Raw genomic sequence first — 16,759 nt, forward strand, 5'->3', positions numbered from 1 at the left:
TCTAAAAGGCAACAGAGCTGTATTACATTCATATTAATCTGATGAAAGCTGGATGAAGTACATTAAACGGACATTTACAGAACGCAGCTCTAACTCATAATGTCTCGTTTAGTAAATTAAGCTGATATGTGGCTTCTGAACAAAACATTTGTTCAGGCTTCATTTGGGACAAACGTAAAGATTAATCTGACATTTACTTTTAATTATTATGTCTTCATGGTGCAAAGGTAAAGTATTTCAGTAATGCAGTTTGTAATAAATATTAAACCCTAACCAGGGAAACTGCAGATTTGTCTTTCAGATGTTCGAGAGCTAAAAACAGCTGCTTAGTTGCACACCCTGGAATTTGAAACAATGTTAAATACTTCCTGAGGGATGGAAATATTAAATACCCCATTGAACGAAATCAAAATGGTTTAGAAAAAAAGAGAAATACCTCACATTTTTTTCAATGGACTCCTGTTTTATCATTATTGTTTTTATTTCATGTCTTGTATTACCTTTAAAGTATTATTTGCAGACAGGTGGGAAATGTCAAAGTCTTTCAAACTCATGAAAAGAGAGCGATGCCTGAATTCAGCACAGCTGGAAAACAAGATATACAGTATGTGAAAACTGTGTTTTGTCTCACTCGGACCGAAACTCTTCCATATCAATGCACTGGAATGTAGCTTCATTTACATTTTGAATTAGTGCACATCAAATGATTTTTGTGCTTTGCAAACAATAAAATGTGCAGGTATTGCTTGAGCACTGCACATAACATATTATGAATCGCATATGATTATACATCTCAAAAAATATCAATAAGACTTTCTTATCCTGAGAAAGAACATACCATAAGGATTTAGCTTGCAAACAAAAGGACATCGTGATAGATATCATTTTTGGTATATTATTTCAGTCTAATACAATGGACAGTACATGCACATGTGCTGCTAATCTGAATATAGTGTTTACTACAGTATCATACTGTTGGTGAGCAGCACTAATGTCATATGAAATGGCTCAACGGGTTACATAAGCTTATTGCTGACCTCCCTATTTAATATGTAGTATTTCAAGGCAAGATCCATCACAGTTGTAACATAAATGTGCCCACGATGGGCTTTCGAAACAATAAAAAATAAGAAATAAAAATAAAAATAAAAATTACTGTGTGCTATAGTGAATAACTCCCATTAGTGTTCAATTCTCCTCTACTGAAGTGCTACTCCAATGAAGTGTTTCAATTAGGCACTGCTTTGAGCAATCTGTACAACTCGTTCTTTTAAAACAAGTTCCACGGCTGTGAATTAAAGTGAAGAACTCGCTTCAAATGTATGTCTGGAAGCAAGAACTCAGGGAGGCAAAAGGCACGGGGCTGTGATCGGGTCCACGCTGTTCCTTAAGACAATCATCCACACCACAAATTAGTAACTAGATGTAGTCTGTAGTGTTAGAGTCAAACGACAGTGAGATGAAGCATCATCAAGGTAAACTGATTCGGTTCCACTGTAGAGAATTTTCTTGATGTATTGATGTCATATCAGCATATGCTAAGTGTCTATGTGATGGCTTTAATATGCCTTTTTGTGCTAGGATTAGGCTTAGATGAAATGGTGGGAAGTTGCACTCGGGTTAGTTGGTGGAAATTTGGACCATCTATAAAAGTACATGTGCTCAGGTCTCAAAATACTTGTAGATAGAGGTGACGTAAGTCATAACACTCTGCCAATCTGGTCGTTCTGTATGGACCATGTCATTGATGTCCTGAAAGAGAAAGAGAGAGAATGTAAGTGAATATTAAAGTGCATTTGATGTAAGTGTTTTTCATAAAATCCCTTAATTAGAATTGAAATTTTAATGCACTGGCATTCACAATTTTTTTTTTGAATGAATGAACAATTTTATTCAGCAAGGAATTCAGAAATTGATTAAAAGCTGTTACAAACAAATACTTTAAACAAATACTTTCCATTCAAGTCCTGAAAAAAGGTCTGACAATATTTGAACACGGATAATAAAAAGAAAATGTTTCTTGTGTTGCAGAAATTTTTGCTTTGCTATCATATAAATACTTAAAAATGTATATATTTAATAGAAAACAGTTGTTTTAAATTACAGTGATATTTTACATTTCTATTTTTTACTGTATTTTTAATTTTTTTTAAAAGGTGCGGCCTAGGTAACCATAAGAGATTAAAAAAAATAGAACTGTAGTGTATTATGTTTTAAAAGTGATCTGACAAATAGGAGGCAAAGTGTATTTTCGGAAGTGAAATGTGGTGTGCCTCAAGGAAGTTGTCTAGGACCATTGTTATTTTCTATTTTTACCAATGATCTTCCTTTGGTTTATGTATGCAGATGATACAACATTATATCTACCAGCTACATCAATTGAAAAAATATCTGCTGATTTAGATGATGAGTTACAATTAGTGGTAAAGTGGGTACGGAATAATAAGATGGTTCTAATTTTGACAAAAACCAAAAGTATTGTGTTTGGATCAAATTCGAAACATAAACTTTAACCACAATTAAATGTGTCTGTAAAGAGTGTGCTTATTGAACAGGTAGTTATTGGAGTTATTCTAGACAGTAGGTTGTAGTGGTTAAAATGGACAGAAAATATGGTAATAGTAATGGGAAGATGTCTATCAGTTATTAAGATTATTAATGGTCGAGTGCATCAAGTAAAGACTTAGAAAAATTACATTTAGTCCGGAATAGAGCTGCACAACTAATTCTGAACTGTAACAGAAGGGTTAATATTATGAGGTTTAAAAAATCATTAAATAAATATTTAATGGTACAGTAATCAGTAATTTGTTGATCTTAGTGTTCTGAATGAATTTGGGGTTTGTATGTTTTATTGTATTGGTTTTTATTGTTATGGATTGATGTAATTTAGTTTTTTTACTTGTTGGAACCCAGGAAGAATAGCCACTGCCTTTGTAGTGGCAGATGAGGATCCAAATAAACAAATAAAATTTCTAGCACACAAATGTCTATAAAAACTTACATATTATCTATCAAATTTTAGGCAAATTATAACATGAACAATGTATATTCTTAATGGAAATGTCCACAACTGTGCAAAGATTTGTATGACTTGTTTTAATTCATAAGAGCTTCAGAGGTGTTTTCAGAATGTGTATGCTAAACTTATTGTTTAAGTAGTTCACAATAGAAAGAAACAATTCTATACAATGTGCTATAAGTAAACACAGCTGGCTGATAATGAAGTGTTTCCAGCTTTTCACCTGCTGTCAGCTTACAGGAAGGGAGTGGATGACAGAAATATTCCAACTTGAAGATTAATAGACTGCCTTGGATCTGCTTTAGGTCTTTGAGCACGTTTCTCCAGTGCAAACCGGAGCTCCTGAACATGCCTATTTGTGTGCAGACTACAGACTTACTGCATCAGCTGGCCTGAATGAGCTGTTGTGATCAAGCTAATGCAAAACCTCTTACCAGAGTGGACTTGATTCCCACACTTTCTGCTGCTTGGAAGGCCAGGGTGAAATTTCGTCTCTGGAAGCAGAAATAAATAGTTATGAGATTAGTGACAAATAAACTGAGATTAACCTAAAATTACAAAGGTCTGTTCCTTTTGGCCACTTGGTTTATTTATTATTATTTTTCTTTTATGCAATGACATATTCAAGTTTCCAAATGGCACGGTCATGATGCAGAAATCAGTAGTCTTGCCTTGTCCTGACTGTTGAGCTCTTGATAGGGAATATGAGCAGGTAGGTACGTGTGTAGGACAGCGCAGAAGGCCAGTCCATCATTCCAGCTGCTGCTAAAGTTGGTAATGTCGATATTCTGTGTAACAAACAGACATGACAGACTTCATATAAGCCTCCTGGACACTACCAAAAACTAAAAATGTAGGATTATGAAAATAAAGCTTAAGTACATTTAAAACCAGATTAGAAAGGGTTTCAACATGACACACTAGGTTTAAGTCATGAAATATGTGCCATTCAGCCTGGTACATTTAATGGAACATTCCTCCACTTGGCAAAAATTACTCATCTTTCTGTGGCAAAAAAAATGAATCACGTTTCCTGTTCACAGCTTCTCCCACAAGCTCTTTTATGTGCTAAAGAGCAAAATAACAGATACATTTCTGCAAATGTCCAAAATGTCTTGACTTCTGCTTTTCAACACAATGTGTCGCAGAAGAGCAGAAAGATTTCAGCCTCTTAAGTCATAAGTTTAGACATTAGACAGTAGTTAGTGCTTAATGGAATAAACTAACTTCTTTTTGTTTCTACATTATTTTGATGCTTCCATTTAATACAAAGCATCAAGCCACTGCTTTCCATTCCACTTTGATAAACATCAGTTGTGATCACAGCTCATAGTTTCACATGTGGGTAAAGACTTGGTGGTTAACCCTTAAAGACCTAGAACATTTTTGGGGCGCCTGACACACTTTCACTTTTCTTTGTTTTTCAGACCTATTCTAGCAATCAGCATCAAGTGCCATATATCATTATAAACAGGAGAACTTACAGTTTAAGTTTAACTAATTTAAAGTCTCAATTTTCTTTTAGTTTTCTCTAAGAATGAATGAAACCTTCTTGAGGAAGTTGTATCTGGGTGTTTTACACTTCCAAATAAAATATTGCTTACAAATAACATTCCCCAAACAAGTTATAGCCATTTATTACAATACTGTTATCTGTTGTTAATAAATGAAATAGGCCTGTTTTTCACTTAAAAGCCTAGACGTGTGTCCAAAAACTTTTGAGTAGTAAAGAAAATGGAAAGATTGTTATATAAAAACAAGCAAACAGTTTTTTTTCTTCGGAGAAATATATTTTAAATCGGAGTGTGAACAATAAACACAAACTGTACAGCATGAAGTTGAATTGCACAAGTCGTCTTCTGAAACAATACAAACAGTGCAAACAGTGCAAATGATTCACAAACTACACACAAAATGAGTGAGTAATATTCAGAGTGAAAAAATACTTCAACAGAAAAAAAGTGCAAATTATCTTTATGAACTATATAAAAATGATTTACTTAAGGGGGGGGGGGTGAAATGCTCGTTTTCACTCAATATCCTGTTAATCTTGAGTACCTATAGAGTAGTACTGCATTCCTTCATAACTCCAAAAAGTCTTTAGTTTTATCATATTCATAAGAGAAAGATAGTCTGTACCGATTTTTCCCGGAAAAACACGACCGGCTGGAGGTGTGACGTGTGGGCGGAGCTAAAGAATCACAAGCGCCTGGAGGCTTTTGCGTTGAGAGCGTTTGGAAGCTGTGACATTACCATGAGGACAAAGCCAACCAAAACAAACCATGTCTAACAGTCAGATTCAGCGTATATTTATGATCCAGAATCAGATCCAGAGGCTGAAATTTAACAAGAGCAGCATCAGCAGCGACGTCTCTATGTGGTATGTACTGAAACTGTATATATTTGCTTAGCGGTTTTGGAAAATGACTAAGTTCCACTTTGTCGTATTTTTTTTTTTTCTTTTTTTTTTTTTTTTAAGCTGTACATGTGGAAAGTGCAGTTTGATGACAACATCGCATGTTGTTTACTTGATGTGCTTACGCGCTGATAGCTAAGTTAGCAACACAGAGATATTTGAAGCAGTTTTACTCACCGCCTGCGGTTCCAACACACGATCGTGACCCTTTTTCGTTGGGATTGCATCATCCTTAAGAAATAAACGATGTGCAAATCCGGCCTCAAACTGGGCCTTGTTTGTAAAACAAGCATCTTCGAAATGCAGGGAACAAACACAAACACTTGCACAACTCCGTTGATGCTCTGTAAAAATAAACTGCATCCACATGCTGTTTCTCTTTTGGTAATCTGTGCAGGGTTGTCTTGCCCTGGCAACCAAAAACACACTTCTTTTGTGACATTTCGCGACGCTCTCGCTCTGCTCAGTGAAGTCTGTTGTGCTCTCAGTGCTCTGCTATACGGGAACGCGCGCTCTTCCGGCAGATGTGCCCTCAGGACCCATATAAGGAAATTCCGCTCCATCTAACGTCACACAGAGCCATACTCAAAAAAAACTTTCCAAAACTTGTGACAAACCGGAAGGAGTATTTTTGGAACAGAAATACTCCTTCAAACGTACAACTTAATTTTTTAAACTTTGTCCATGTTTAGCATGGGAATCCAACTCTTTAACAGTGTAAAAAACTCAGTATGCATGAAATAGCATTTGACCCCCCCTTTAATATAAATAATACAAATTATCAATCCGCTTGCTGCAATCTGCATCAGAATTGATTTTACCGGGACATTGACTAGCAACGCGAAGACATAAATTCCAGTGCTTTACCAGACGTACCACTGTTTCATCCTTGTTTCTGATTTGTTTTATGTCAAAGTACTCTGTCGTGTGTTTTTCTGGGCTTTTTCAGAGAGTTTTCTCATGCAAATGTGTTATTTTGTGTTTATATTCATGCACGCAGGACAGACTTTACTTTCACTTTGTGTTCATTCATAATTCCAAAACAAAAAAACCCGTTAAACAGTAGCTCAAAAGAATAAAACCTATGTTTATTGGTTCAATATGGGACAGTTGGAACCAATTTGGGCATGGGATGGGATTTAAGTGTCAATAATCGTTTCTGATTGGCTCAAAGGAACGAAATGCATTGGTTTCTTCTAACGAATCAATGTTGTCAAAATGTGATGACGTAATCACGTACACTACGGTGCCTCTGAATATTGAAATAAATAAATAGGAAAGCTCCGCTTTACATCACTTTTTAAAGCATTCAGATAGGATTAAAAGTTCAAAAGTTATTAAACATTAAAGAACAACAGTTATTTTTAGCCGCAGGCGGCTGTCTCGGTCTTTGAGGGTTAATAAAACCAAACATGAGGAAAAACTCATGTTTACCCGACTCAACTTAATTTTAATGAAGTGATAAAGACTTGAGTAAAAACCTGTCATAGTACTTTCTTATTGATATATAAAAAATATTTTTAACATTGACAAAAAAGGTCAAATTTAGGTCCACTGAAGTGCCTTGAAATGCGCAGAGTTATTCTATGTGGTGTGTGCTGCAGTGCAGCTTCCTAATCATTTTCACAAATACATGCCATAAAATAAAAAGATAACATGAAAATATGTATCTGAGTAACTGGCAAAGTTCTCAAAGCCTGTGCCAGCCAGCTTGCTGGAGTCTTTACAAAGATCTTCAACCTTTCACTCACATCAGCCACAATCATTCATGTTCCTAAAAAAGCAGTCACCAGCAGCTTAAATGATCACAGACCAGTTGCACTAACACCAGTAATCATAATTGGTCTCACAGCACATCAAAACCAGCCTTCCCCCCACCTTTGACCAACACCAGTTTGCTTACAGAGCAAATAGATCTACAGATGATGCCATCACCATAGCCCTTCATACTGCACTCAACCACCTTGAACGGCAGGGAACCCATGTAAGAATGCTCTTTATAGATTACAGTTCAGCGTTTAATACAATGTCCCAGACATCTTAATCAGCAAATTATCTGCAATGGGACTCTCCCCCTCCATCTGCATTTGGGTAAAGGACTTCATCACAAACTGCACACAAACTGTTAAGCTCGGATCCCACCTCTCCTCCACCATCATGCTCAGAACCGGCTCTCCACAAGGCTGTGTACTGAGCCCTCTAATCTACTCCTTGTACACATATGACTGTACTCCCACTCATTCCACCAACACCATCATCAGATTTGCAGATGATACCACAGTGATTGGACTAATCTCAGGAGATGATGAATCAGCCTACAGACATGAAGTCCAGAAACAAGAGGAGTGGTGTTCAGTAAATAACTTGTCCCTGGACACCTCTAATACAAAAGAGCTCATTCTGGACTTCTGGAGGCGACATACTGAACCAGCCTCACTCTACATCAATGAGGAATGTGTCGAAAGGGTCCACACCTTCAAATTCTTGGGAGTACACATATCAGGAAGAACAACCTAGAGCGTAAGCTGCTGGTGTTCTTTTACCGCTCTAACACAGAGAGTGTGTTAGTTTACTGCATTTCAGTGTGGTACTCCAGGTGCACTGCAGCAGACAAGAAAGCCCTCCAATGAATAATCAACACCGCCACAAATAAATCAATGTCTGTTCACTACCCTCCCTGGAAAGCATTGCCATTATCTCTCAAGGGCCAAAAACATCATCAAGGACGAATCCCATCCAGGACACCACCTGTATAATCTTCTGCCCTCAGGCAGGCGGTACAGATCCTTACACAACAGTTTCTTCCCAGTTGCTATCAGGACTTTAAACTCATAAATGCACTAATCCCAAATACTATTCCAACCATGTTATTCTTTTAACTACAGTCACTTATTTCATTTAAATCTCTTCTGTTTATAATGCTTCTATACAACATGCAACATACAAGATATACAATGTTGTACAATATGCAGTATGTCAATCTGCAATACCACTGTCAAAACTTCAAACAAATGCACTAAATAATATGTCAGTTGAAATGACCATATCTGGTTTCTAAATGTGAAAAATTGTATCTCCACTCTGCAATAATACATGTGCAATAATATACACTACATGTCAATACAGTGCAGAGGTGTATATGTGACGCCCTCTTTTGGATGGAGATGGGGCGGGTATGTACAGCTCATTTGCATTTAAAGCGATACACACCGAAACGGCTCTTTTTTTTTTAGACACCCAAAAAATAATATTTTCCAGCTGTTATAATAAAAGATCTGTGGGTTAGTGATGGATCGTTCTTGAACGATTCTTTAATTTTGAATGAATCTTTAATGTGATTTGGAAAGAACGAGTTGTCTCAAGGATTGATTCGTTTCGCACATGTTCAAAATTCTACAGGTTCTGTACTGGAATTAGTCCAGTTCACCCGTCAAAGCAGTCTGAGCCGGAAAGAGAAGTGATAAGTTCATCTCATGATTCTTCGGGTTTTTCGAGACGTTCATTCATCACGCGACAGACCTATAAGCAATATATAACCAATGCAGTCTGAGCTGGAAAGAGACTTAATAATAATAATAATAATAATAATAACATCCAACTATTTATTACCTTTGTTACAACATTCAGTGAATTAATTCATACATTTATAAACTGTACGTTTATAAAATAAACTAAAAATAATGATGATAATAAAGACTATGCACCCGTTTGTAAGGAAGCTTGTAAATTAATTTCTCTATCCAATGCTGTCACGTCACATGACAAAAGAACATTGAAACATTAACAGTACACTTAAAATCATAAAGAGAAAACAAGAATAATAATATAGCTGCAAGCAGCGATGTCGGGCTCAAGCCGTCAGTGCAACGCCACCCCGGTGGCATCGGGAAAACTGTGCCCACCGGGCATAAGCATTTACAGTAACCCTCTGACAATCAAGTTTAAAGGGATGCGGCAGTTAAAGGGTTAATCCGACCAGTCTAGACTTTGAAATCACATACACAGAACAATATATATAACTTTAGTAACACTTTATTTTTATATTTATTTATAGATGTATTACTGCTTAAAAATGACTATTATTAAGGGAAAAGGCTTAATAATCATGAACTATTTACTAATGCTTAGCTAATGAGTGCAGTTATTATAAAGTGTTACCAATGCATTTACACAAATGCTATTGAGCTTCAAATTTGCATTTGAGCCCATGTGAAAAAGTAGCATAATTTACATATGACTTACAGTTTGTTGTAATAAATATCAAACATTCAATTTAATTGTGCATTATAGCTGTCACCTAGATGAACAATTACAGTTGTTTTTATGACTGTAAGTCATTCTTTTCAAATGCTACTGATGTTAGAAAAGTGTATAACAATATCACATGTAACTTTAGAGACCGGCCCTAAATTTGAGACTCTCGAATGTCCAATGTCAAGACAACTTTATGCCTGTTTTTTTTTTTCTTTAGTTTTCTTTTCTCTGTGCCGGATTGCTGATGTCCTATACCCTGGCATAGATGTCCATCCATCAATTACGAACATTCAGCCGCAAACATGAGGTGTGAGCGGTCGCGAGCACAGATGGGAGAATGGCGCATGTTTTTTTTTTTTTTTTTTTTTTGAGCAACTGGGATGGTGCCCCCTCTGGGAGTTGGTGCCCTACGAAGACTGCATACTCTGCATATAGGGAGCGGCAGTACTATCTGGAAGATATATTACTCAAACCATCGTAAAAGAGGAGGTGATGCTAATCCTTCAATAATCGCTCAAAAGCTATTCAAGTGTACAGTTACCTTTTATTGCATCTTGAAATAAATATTTCTGAATTCTGAATCAAACTGGGTTGTGTTTATTAAGACAACCGAGACTTTAATCTATTTTGTAATATATGTGCTTTTAAACCAAGAACAATTTATTTATAGATGTATTACTGCTTAATAATGACTATTATTAAGGCAAAAGGCTTTATAATCATGAACTATTTACTAATGCTTAGCTCATGAGTGCAGTTATTATAAAGTGTTACCAATGCATTTACTAATGTTAACAAATTAGACATTATTTTACAGTGTTATCAAATCCTTAAATAATTTATTAGTGTTTTGTAATGATTTTAATGACCTATAAGCATTTGTGAAATAGTTTTGCTTACATTGCAGCTTTATCTGTCAGTTGAAGAGTTTTACTGTTACATCCATGAGATTAATAAATGTCATGTCACGTCACAGGTTGTCATAGGTCAGTATCAAATGAGTTTGAAATTATTATTTGCAGCACAAATAAGGATTCTTAGGATGTTTTTAAATCCCTAAAACTGTCAGAAAAGGATAAGGCCTAAGAGATTTCTTAACCTGTAATGAAAGGAAAAAACACCACCATTAGCAACAACAAAAACAATAAACATTGAAAATACTGATTTTTTTTCCCCCCTGATGATTAAAGAGATGATTAGGTATCTCTCTCTCTCTCTCTGTCTCTCTCTCTGCCAGATAGCACCTCCCCTTCCTACAATCCACACACACTGTCAGTCACCAAAAATGCAGTCAGTCACCAACCCCCTCACACTCCCCCTCCCTCTTCCCCTCCCTTCCCTCACACAGACAGAGTGGCCAGAGTGAGATCATGTCAGTTAAGAAGTCTGACAGTTTTTAAATCTTCTGTTGTCCATACGGTGTTGTAAAGTCGTGAAACTATGCATATTTCCTCAGAATAACTTTTTTTCTGTATGAAAAAATGCTTTGAAATGTTTGGAAGCTGCAATTTAAAAATACAAGCCAATTAATGATTCCCTTTTTAGTTCTGTGTTTGTTTATTTTTATTTTTTTATTTATTTTTTATTTTGGAAGATAACAGCCTTTAATCTCCTCAAAATAAATGTGCATGTAAACTATGAACAATTTAATTATAGCTGTATTTATAAAATGCTTACTAAAATATTAATTTTGGGAGAAGGATATATAAAGCATGAACTGGCTATTTACTAATGCTTAGCTAGGAGTGCAGCTATTATGAAGTGTTACCAATGCATTTACTAATGTTAACAATTGAGACATTATTTTAAAGTGTTACCAAATCCTTAAATAATTTAAAAGTGTTTTGTTATGATTTCATTAACCTTTAAGCATTTGTGAAATAGTTCTGCTTGCATCACAGCTTAGTCTTCATCTGTGAGCTGAACAGTTTTACTGTTACATCGTTGAGATTATGTAAATTCAAATAAATGTCATGTCACAGGGTGTCAGAGGTCAGTATCAAATGAGTTTGAAATTATTATTTGCAGCTAAAATAAGTATTTTTAGACTTTTTTTAATCCCTGAAACTGTCAGAAAAGGATAAGGCCTAAGATATTTCTTAAGCTGTAATGAAAACAGCACAATTAGCAACAACAACAAAAAAAAAATAACAATTTAAAATAATATTTTTTTTCTGGTGATTAAAGAGATGTTTAAGTCCCTCTCTCTCTCCCTGTCTTGTCTGCCACTCACCTCACACCTCACACCTCTCCCCCACTCACACTCACACACACACACACACACACACACACACACACACACACAAACACACAGTCAGCACACATACATTACTCACACAGAGTGACAGAGTGAGATCAGATGTCTGACAGTTTTTTAATTTTCTGTTAATCATACAGTGCTGTAAAGTCATGAAACTATGCATATTTCCTCAGAATCACTGGTTTTCTAAATGAAAAATGTATTTTAAAGGTTTGGAAACTGCAATTTAAAAATACAAGACGATTAATGTTTCACTTTTTACTGTTATTTCAAAAAATCACCACGACAAAACCGTTCAAGCTATCCAAAATTCATTCGCAATTTAAGTTCCTTAATGTTTTTTCTTAATGTAGACAAGGTTTGGTGTGTATAGTGTACTTCCCCTGGGAGGAGTATGCATTAATTCACAAAAGAAAATTCCCAAAAATCCATATTCAAGTCAAAATAGCCAACTTCCTGTTGGTCGTAGCTTATGACTGCGAATTAGAAAGTTGTCCGTCTTGATAAGAACAATTTATGTACCAAGTTTGGTGTCTGTAGCTAAAACTAACCCCCCCACTTTTGACAAAAGGTGGCGCTATAGAGTGCCTCTTCCACGCACTTTTAAAAGCTTTTGCCATGGTCTAGCTATCTTTAATACTGATATTTGTTCCGAGTTTCATGTAAATCTGAGCTAGTTATCTGCCTAAAAATCACCAGAACAGAACATTCAAGTTTGACACGTTGCCATGGCAACACTATATTAGATATAAATATCCCCACGACAGTTTTTATTCGGCCGTGTTTTGTCATTATTCTGATGAAGTATGAAGCAAATCAAGTAAAAATAAGATGCTGAATTCAAAGCGTTCTGAAAATGATTCACTTCCTGCTGCCAGTTGGTGGCGCTATAACTTTGACTCCTAATAGTCACTTATATACGATCGGTATCATACAACGAACAAACCAATTAAGTTTGATCAAAATCAGGAAATGTATGTGGATGTTATTATACATTTCCTGTTTCTCATTTCTCGCCATAATTTCAACGCCTCGCCACGGGCAAACCGTTCGAGATATCAAAAATCTCTTCGCAATTTAGCATCCCCAATGTCTTGAGATCGTGTTCACCGAGTTTTGTGGTGAACGGGTGGAGTTCCTCAGAGGAGTATATCAAATTCCAGAGCATGTGTTTTTCATAAAACCCTAAATAGCCAACTTCCTGTTGGGCGGAGCTTATGACATGCAGTGTGAAAGTTGTTTGGTTTGATGAGTTATATATATGTACCAAGTTTCATATCTATGCGTGCAAGTATGCATGATATATGGCCCTCGGTACTACAGGGGGCGCTGTAGAGCCCCTGTGCCACGCCCGTGTATCAGACTCTGCCCGGCCCTAATGGCCGCAGGTTCCAAGGTGTGTGCCAATTTTCAAGAGTTTTTGAGCATGTTAAGGACCCCAAAAGCCCCCGAAACCTTAGAAAAAAATTAGAAGAATAAAGAAAAAAAAAAAAAAAAATAATCCTAAGGAAAACAATAGGGCTCTCGCCCTCCAGGCTTGAGCCCTAAAAAAAAGAATATACAAACGGATTTGTTGCCAGGGTAACTGCTTTTATACAGTCTATGGTCAAAGCTTATGGGTCCTTCACGTGATGAAGGAACGACTTGAAAAACCTGATGACTTGATAGATGAACTAATCAATTCTCTTTCCGGCTCAAGACTGCATTGGTTAAAGCTTATGGGGCGGTCACATGTCGAAAGAACAACTCAAATCTGAAGACTTGTCAGATAAGAGGTGAGGAGAAGACCCAGGCAAACAATGAATTAATCTTTTCTGTTTCTTATACCAATGGGTGTAGGTTTGGTCTCAGCTTTGGTGGGGACAACCCCATACATTCCCCCCACTGGAATTGTTTTGTTGTAAGATACCAGTGATTTAATGGTGAAATCCTTTTTTTATTTCAGACTGTTGGAAATACAGAATATCACACTACAGAAGTTAATCTAATTCATCTAATTATATTGTATCCTGACCCCGATATACCATCCTGTATACTGTCCCTAAAGAGCAAGTATAACTGTATAATCTAAAAAATGCACTCTCAAAAAATAAAAATTTAAACCTGAGACTGTGTAATGTTGAACGACCAAACGTTTTATTAACATAAATTATTATGTACATTAGTATTAACACTAACAAACAAAATACTCTTCCATAAGGAAACTAATCTAAATAAATAAATATAATAAAACTTTTCTATTATAGACACTATAACGTTACCCTCCAATACACTGTTACCATACGGTTTATTAACAAACAAACATAATTTACTATGTATGTTGGTAGCCTATTTATACTTACAAAAAAACACTGTTGCAAGAGGTAGACTTTGAGAACTTTTGGAGCATAATCCAGATCCACCGTTTATGTTGACTGCAAGATTCTATGTTAAGGTACAGGCTTGACTTTCAGTTACTTGCTAACGTCGTATTCTATCATCTTGGGTAACACATACGATCACCAGTTAATACTATTTTCTACAGTAGTATTATCTACATTTGAAAAAGCTTCTTATGTACATTTGAAAAAGCTTCTTATGTCCCCTTTCTTTTTCTTGGGTGACATCTACAAAGTACAAAAAAGGGGCAAAAAACGGAATATTAAATATTTTTTACTCTGGCCTTTGTATGTGGCAGAATGACAGCCCTGATAACTTATTGTCGGTGTTGGCGTCGTCAACATGCGCACGCGCACACACACACACACACACACAGCGCGCGCATCACCCACTTGCTGCTAGTGCAAGCACAAAAGTAGTCCTGGGCCGGGCATGTAGCCTGTCAGATACCCCGGCGCCAATCAAATTACAGCGTTTCTTGTACTGTCGTCATTCTGGCCATTAAAATCGATCCAAATAGCAGTGCAAAGGAGCTTGCTAAGTATTGGTGGGGACAAATTTGTCATCTCAAAATATTGATAGGGACTAGTACCTAGCGTTCCCCCCTAAACCTACGCCCATGCTTATACCATTATAGTTTTGTTTTGTTTGTAGTGTGATCAACGTTTGCGTAAGTATTAGTAGACATGTTAGGGAAGTAAAATTTGTTCCTTTTGCTGAACGAGACTCAAAGGTCTGAGTCAGTAAAATGATCCAAACTTCCCATCACTACTGTGGGGTATTTTGAGCTGAATCTTCACAGACACATTCTGGGGACACCCAATACCAATATTACAATCTTGCAAGAAGGGGGAAATTAGGTTCTGTGTTGTAATTTCAAAATGAAGAAAAAAAAAAAATCTAACATATCCATTCACAAATCAATAAAAGATTTATAGGAGACTTCATGTTGTATAAGGAAAATGCGGTTAATTTTTTAAATAAAAATGCCCCAATGATGCAAATTCAACGAGTTTGTTCTCAGATGTGCTGCTGACGGCTCTGTTTTACGTCAAGAGCCATTTAAAGTGCCAGAGAAATCCAGCGGACTTCCTGGTGAGGATCTTGATAAACAGTGACTATGACAACCACACAAGCTTTTCTGGAAGAGACAGACCTTGTTTAAAAAGTAGGAAAGAGCATTTCAGTGAAATCTGACGAGTGGAAAAAACATGGATAAACAGGTGTGACATGGGCCAGCATTACAGCTATTATTATTCTTTAAATATGACATCCGAGATTCAGCGAGAAAAAAACTCAGTCCAGACTATCAAAAAAATCCAACATGTAACAGACAGCAGCTACAATATAGTATGAGGACAGTGAGGGACACGACAACTTCAACAAATCCTAAAGCTGAACCAGCAATGTGCTTTTTACAGTATAGATTAATTATAATAATTAATATACATTAACAGTTAAATATCATAAACATATAAGTAAATCTAAGTATATATTTTTAATATAAGTTTTTAAATAGAAGTAAATACTGGATTTAAAAAAAATAATATAATATGAATGTAACATAATATTCTGCTTCTATCTTAGATGTCATAATACAAACCTGATAACCCTCGGTTTTCTTCTGACACCACCTCAGCAGTGCATTTCTTTTAGAACCTCCATATTCACGAGCCAAAGCTGACAGCGGGTCTTTTCGCTCCTCTCTACACAGAAAAAAAAAATTGCAACCATGTTATTATCAACCCTGGAGAAGCTTTTCAGCATTTTTGTTTCATATTATGGAATAAGTGGTCAAGGAATATGTTCACTGATGACTGTGACATTTACATGAGAATAAATAAAAAATGTATATGATACAGCATGTGTGTGGGTTACAGTGAGATGTAGGGCAGGTGCGTACCGAAGGCGGCTGCGGGCTGTGGGGTTGACAGAGGCTGTGGGGGAAGAGGAAGAGGACAGGGAGAGAGGAGGTGCAGCAGAACCCATGGCCATCAGAGATGAAGCTGGGCCTCCATCAGGAGCACTTATATCCCTCTTCGCCTCTTCACTGCTTCTTCGAGACACTAAACAGAGGAGAGAGAAAAAGTTTAAATGATCTTTTGGGTAACAATAGTCCTGTTCTTTAATTTACATCGACAGAAAACTAATAAAATGTATCACTGTCTTAAAAAGACATTCAGATTAGATTCACTATAACAATGCATCAAAGTATAAGTTGCAAAGATCCAATGTGCTTCCTGCATGGATGCATTCTTTCCAGTTACATTATTGTCTTCAAAATATGAAAACAAGTACTAATAGTGCCAAAATATTTCAAGTGAATCAAACTAAGACCAAATTTCAGATTTTATGATGCATTTCACCATTTATAAAAAAAAAAAAAAAATGTAACTGGATTGTTGTCAGAGCAAATGTTTGCACCGAA

General features: G+C 36.2%; 1 protein-coding gene across 2 annotated transcripts in view; it reads right to left on the reverse strand.

The window, feature by feature from the left end:
* Positions 1-1,568: 1,568 nt before the first annotated feature.
* LOC113107492 (cytospin-A-like) overlaps positions 1,569-16,759 on the reverse strand; it is a 33,237-nt gene continuing 18,046 nt past the window's right edge. For both annotated transcript variants that reach the window (XM_026270047.1, XM_026270048.1), the window contains exons 11-15: positions 16,235-16,397; positions 15,935-16,037; positions 3,694-3,810; positions 3,457-3,516; positions 1,569-1,752 (exon numbers count right to left, since the gene is read on the reverse strand). In XM_026270047.1, coding sequence (XP_026125832.1) covers positions 1,663-1,752; positions 3,457-3,516; positions 3,694-3,810; positions 15,935-16,037; positions 16,235-16,397 — 533 coding nt within the window. In that variant the 3' untranslated portion in view covers positions 1,569-1,662. The remainder of the gene's footprint in view (positions 1,753-3,456; positions 3,517-3,693; positions 3,811-15,934; positions 16,038-16,234; positions 16,398-16,759) is intronic.

Source organism: Carassius auratus, chromosome 8, assembly GCF_003368295.1.
Source record: "Carassius auratus strain Wakin chromosome 8, ASM336829v1, whole genome shotgun sequence".
Taxonomy (NCBI): Eukaryota; Metazoa; Chordata; class Actinopteri; order Cypriniformes; family Cyprinidae; genus Carassius; species Carassius auratus.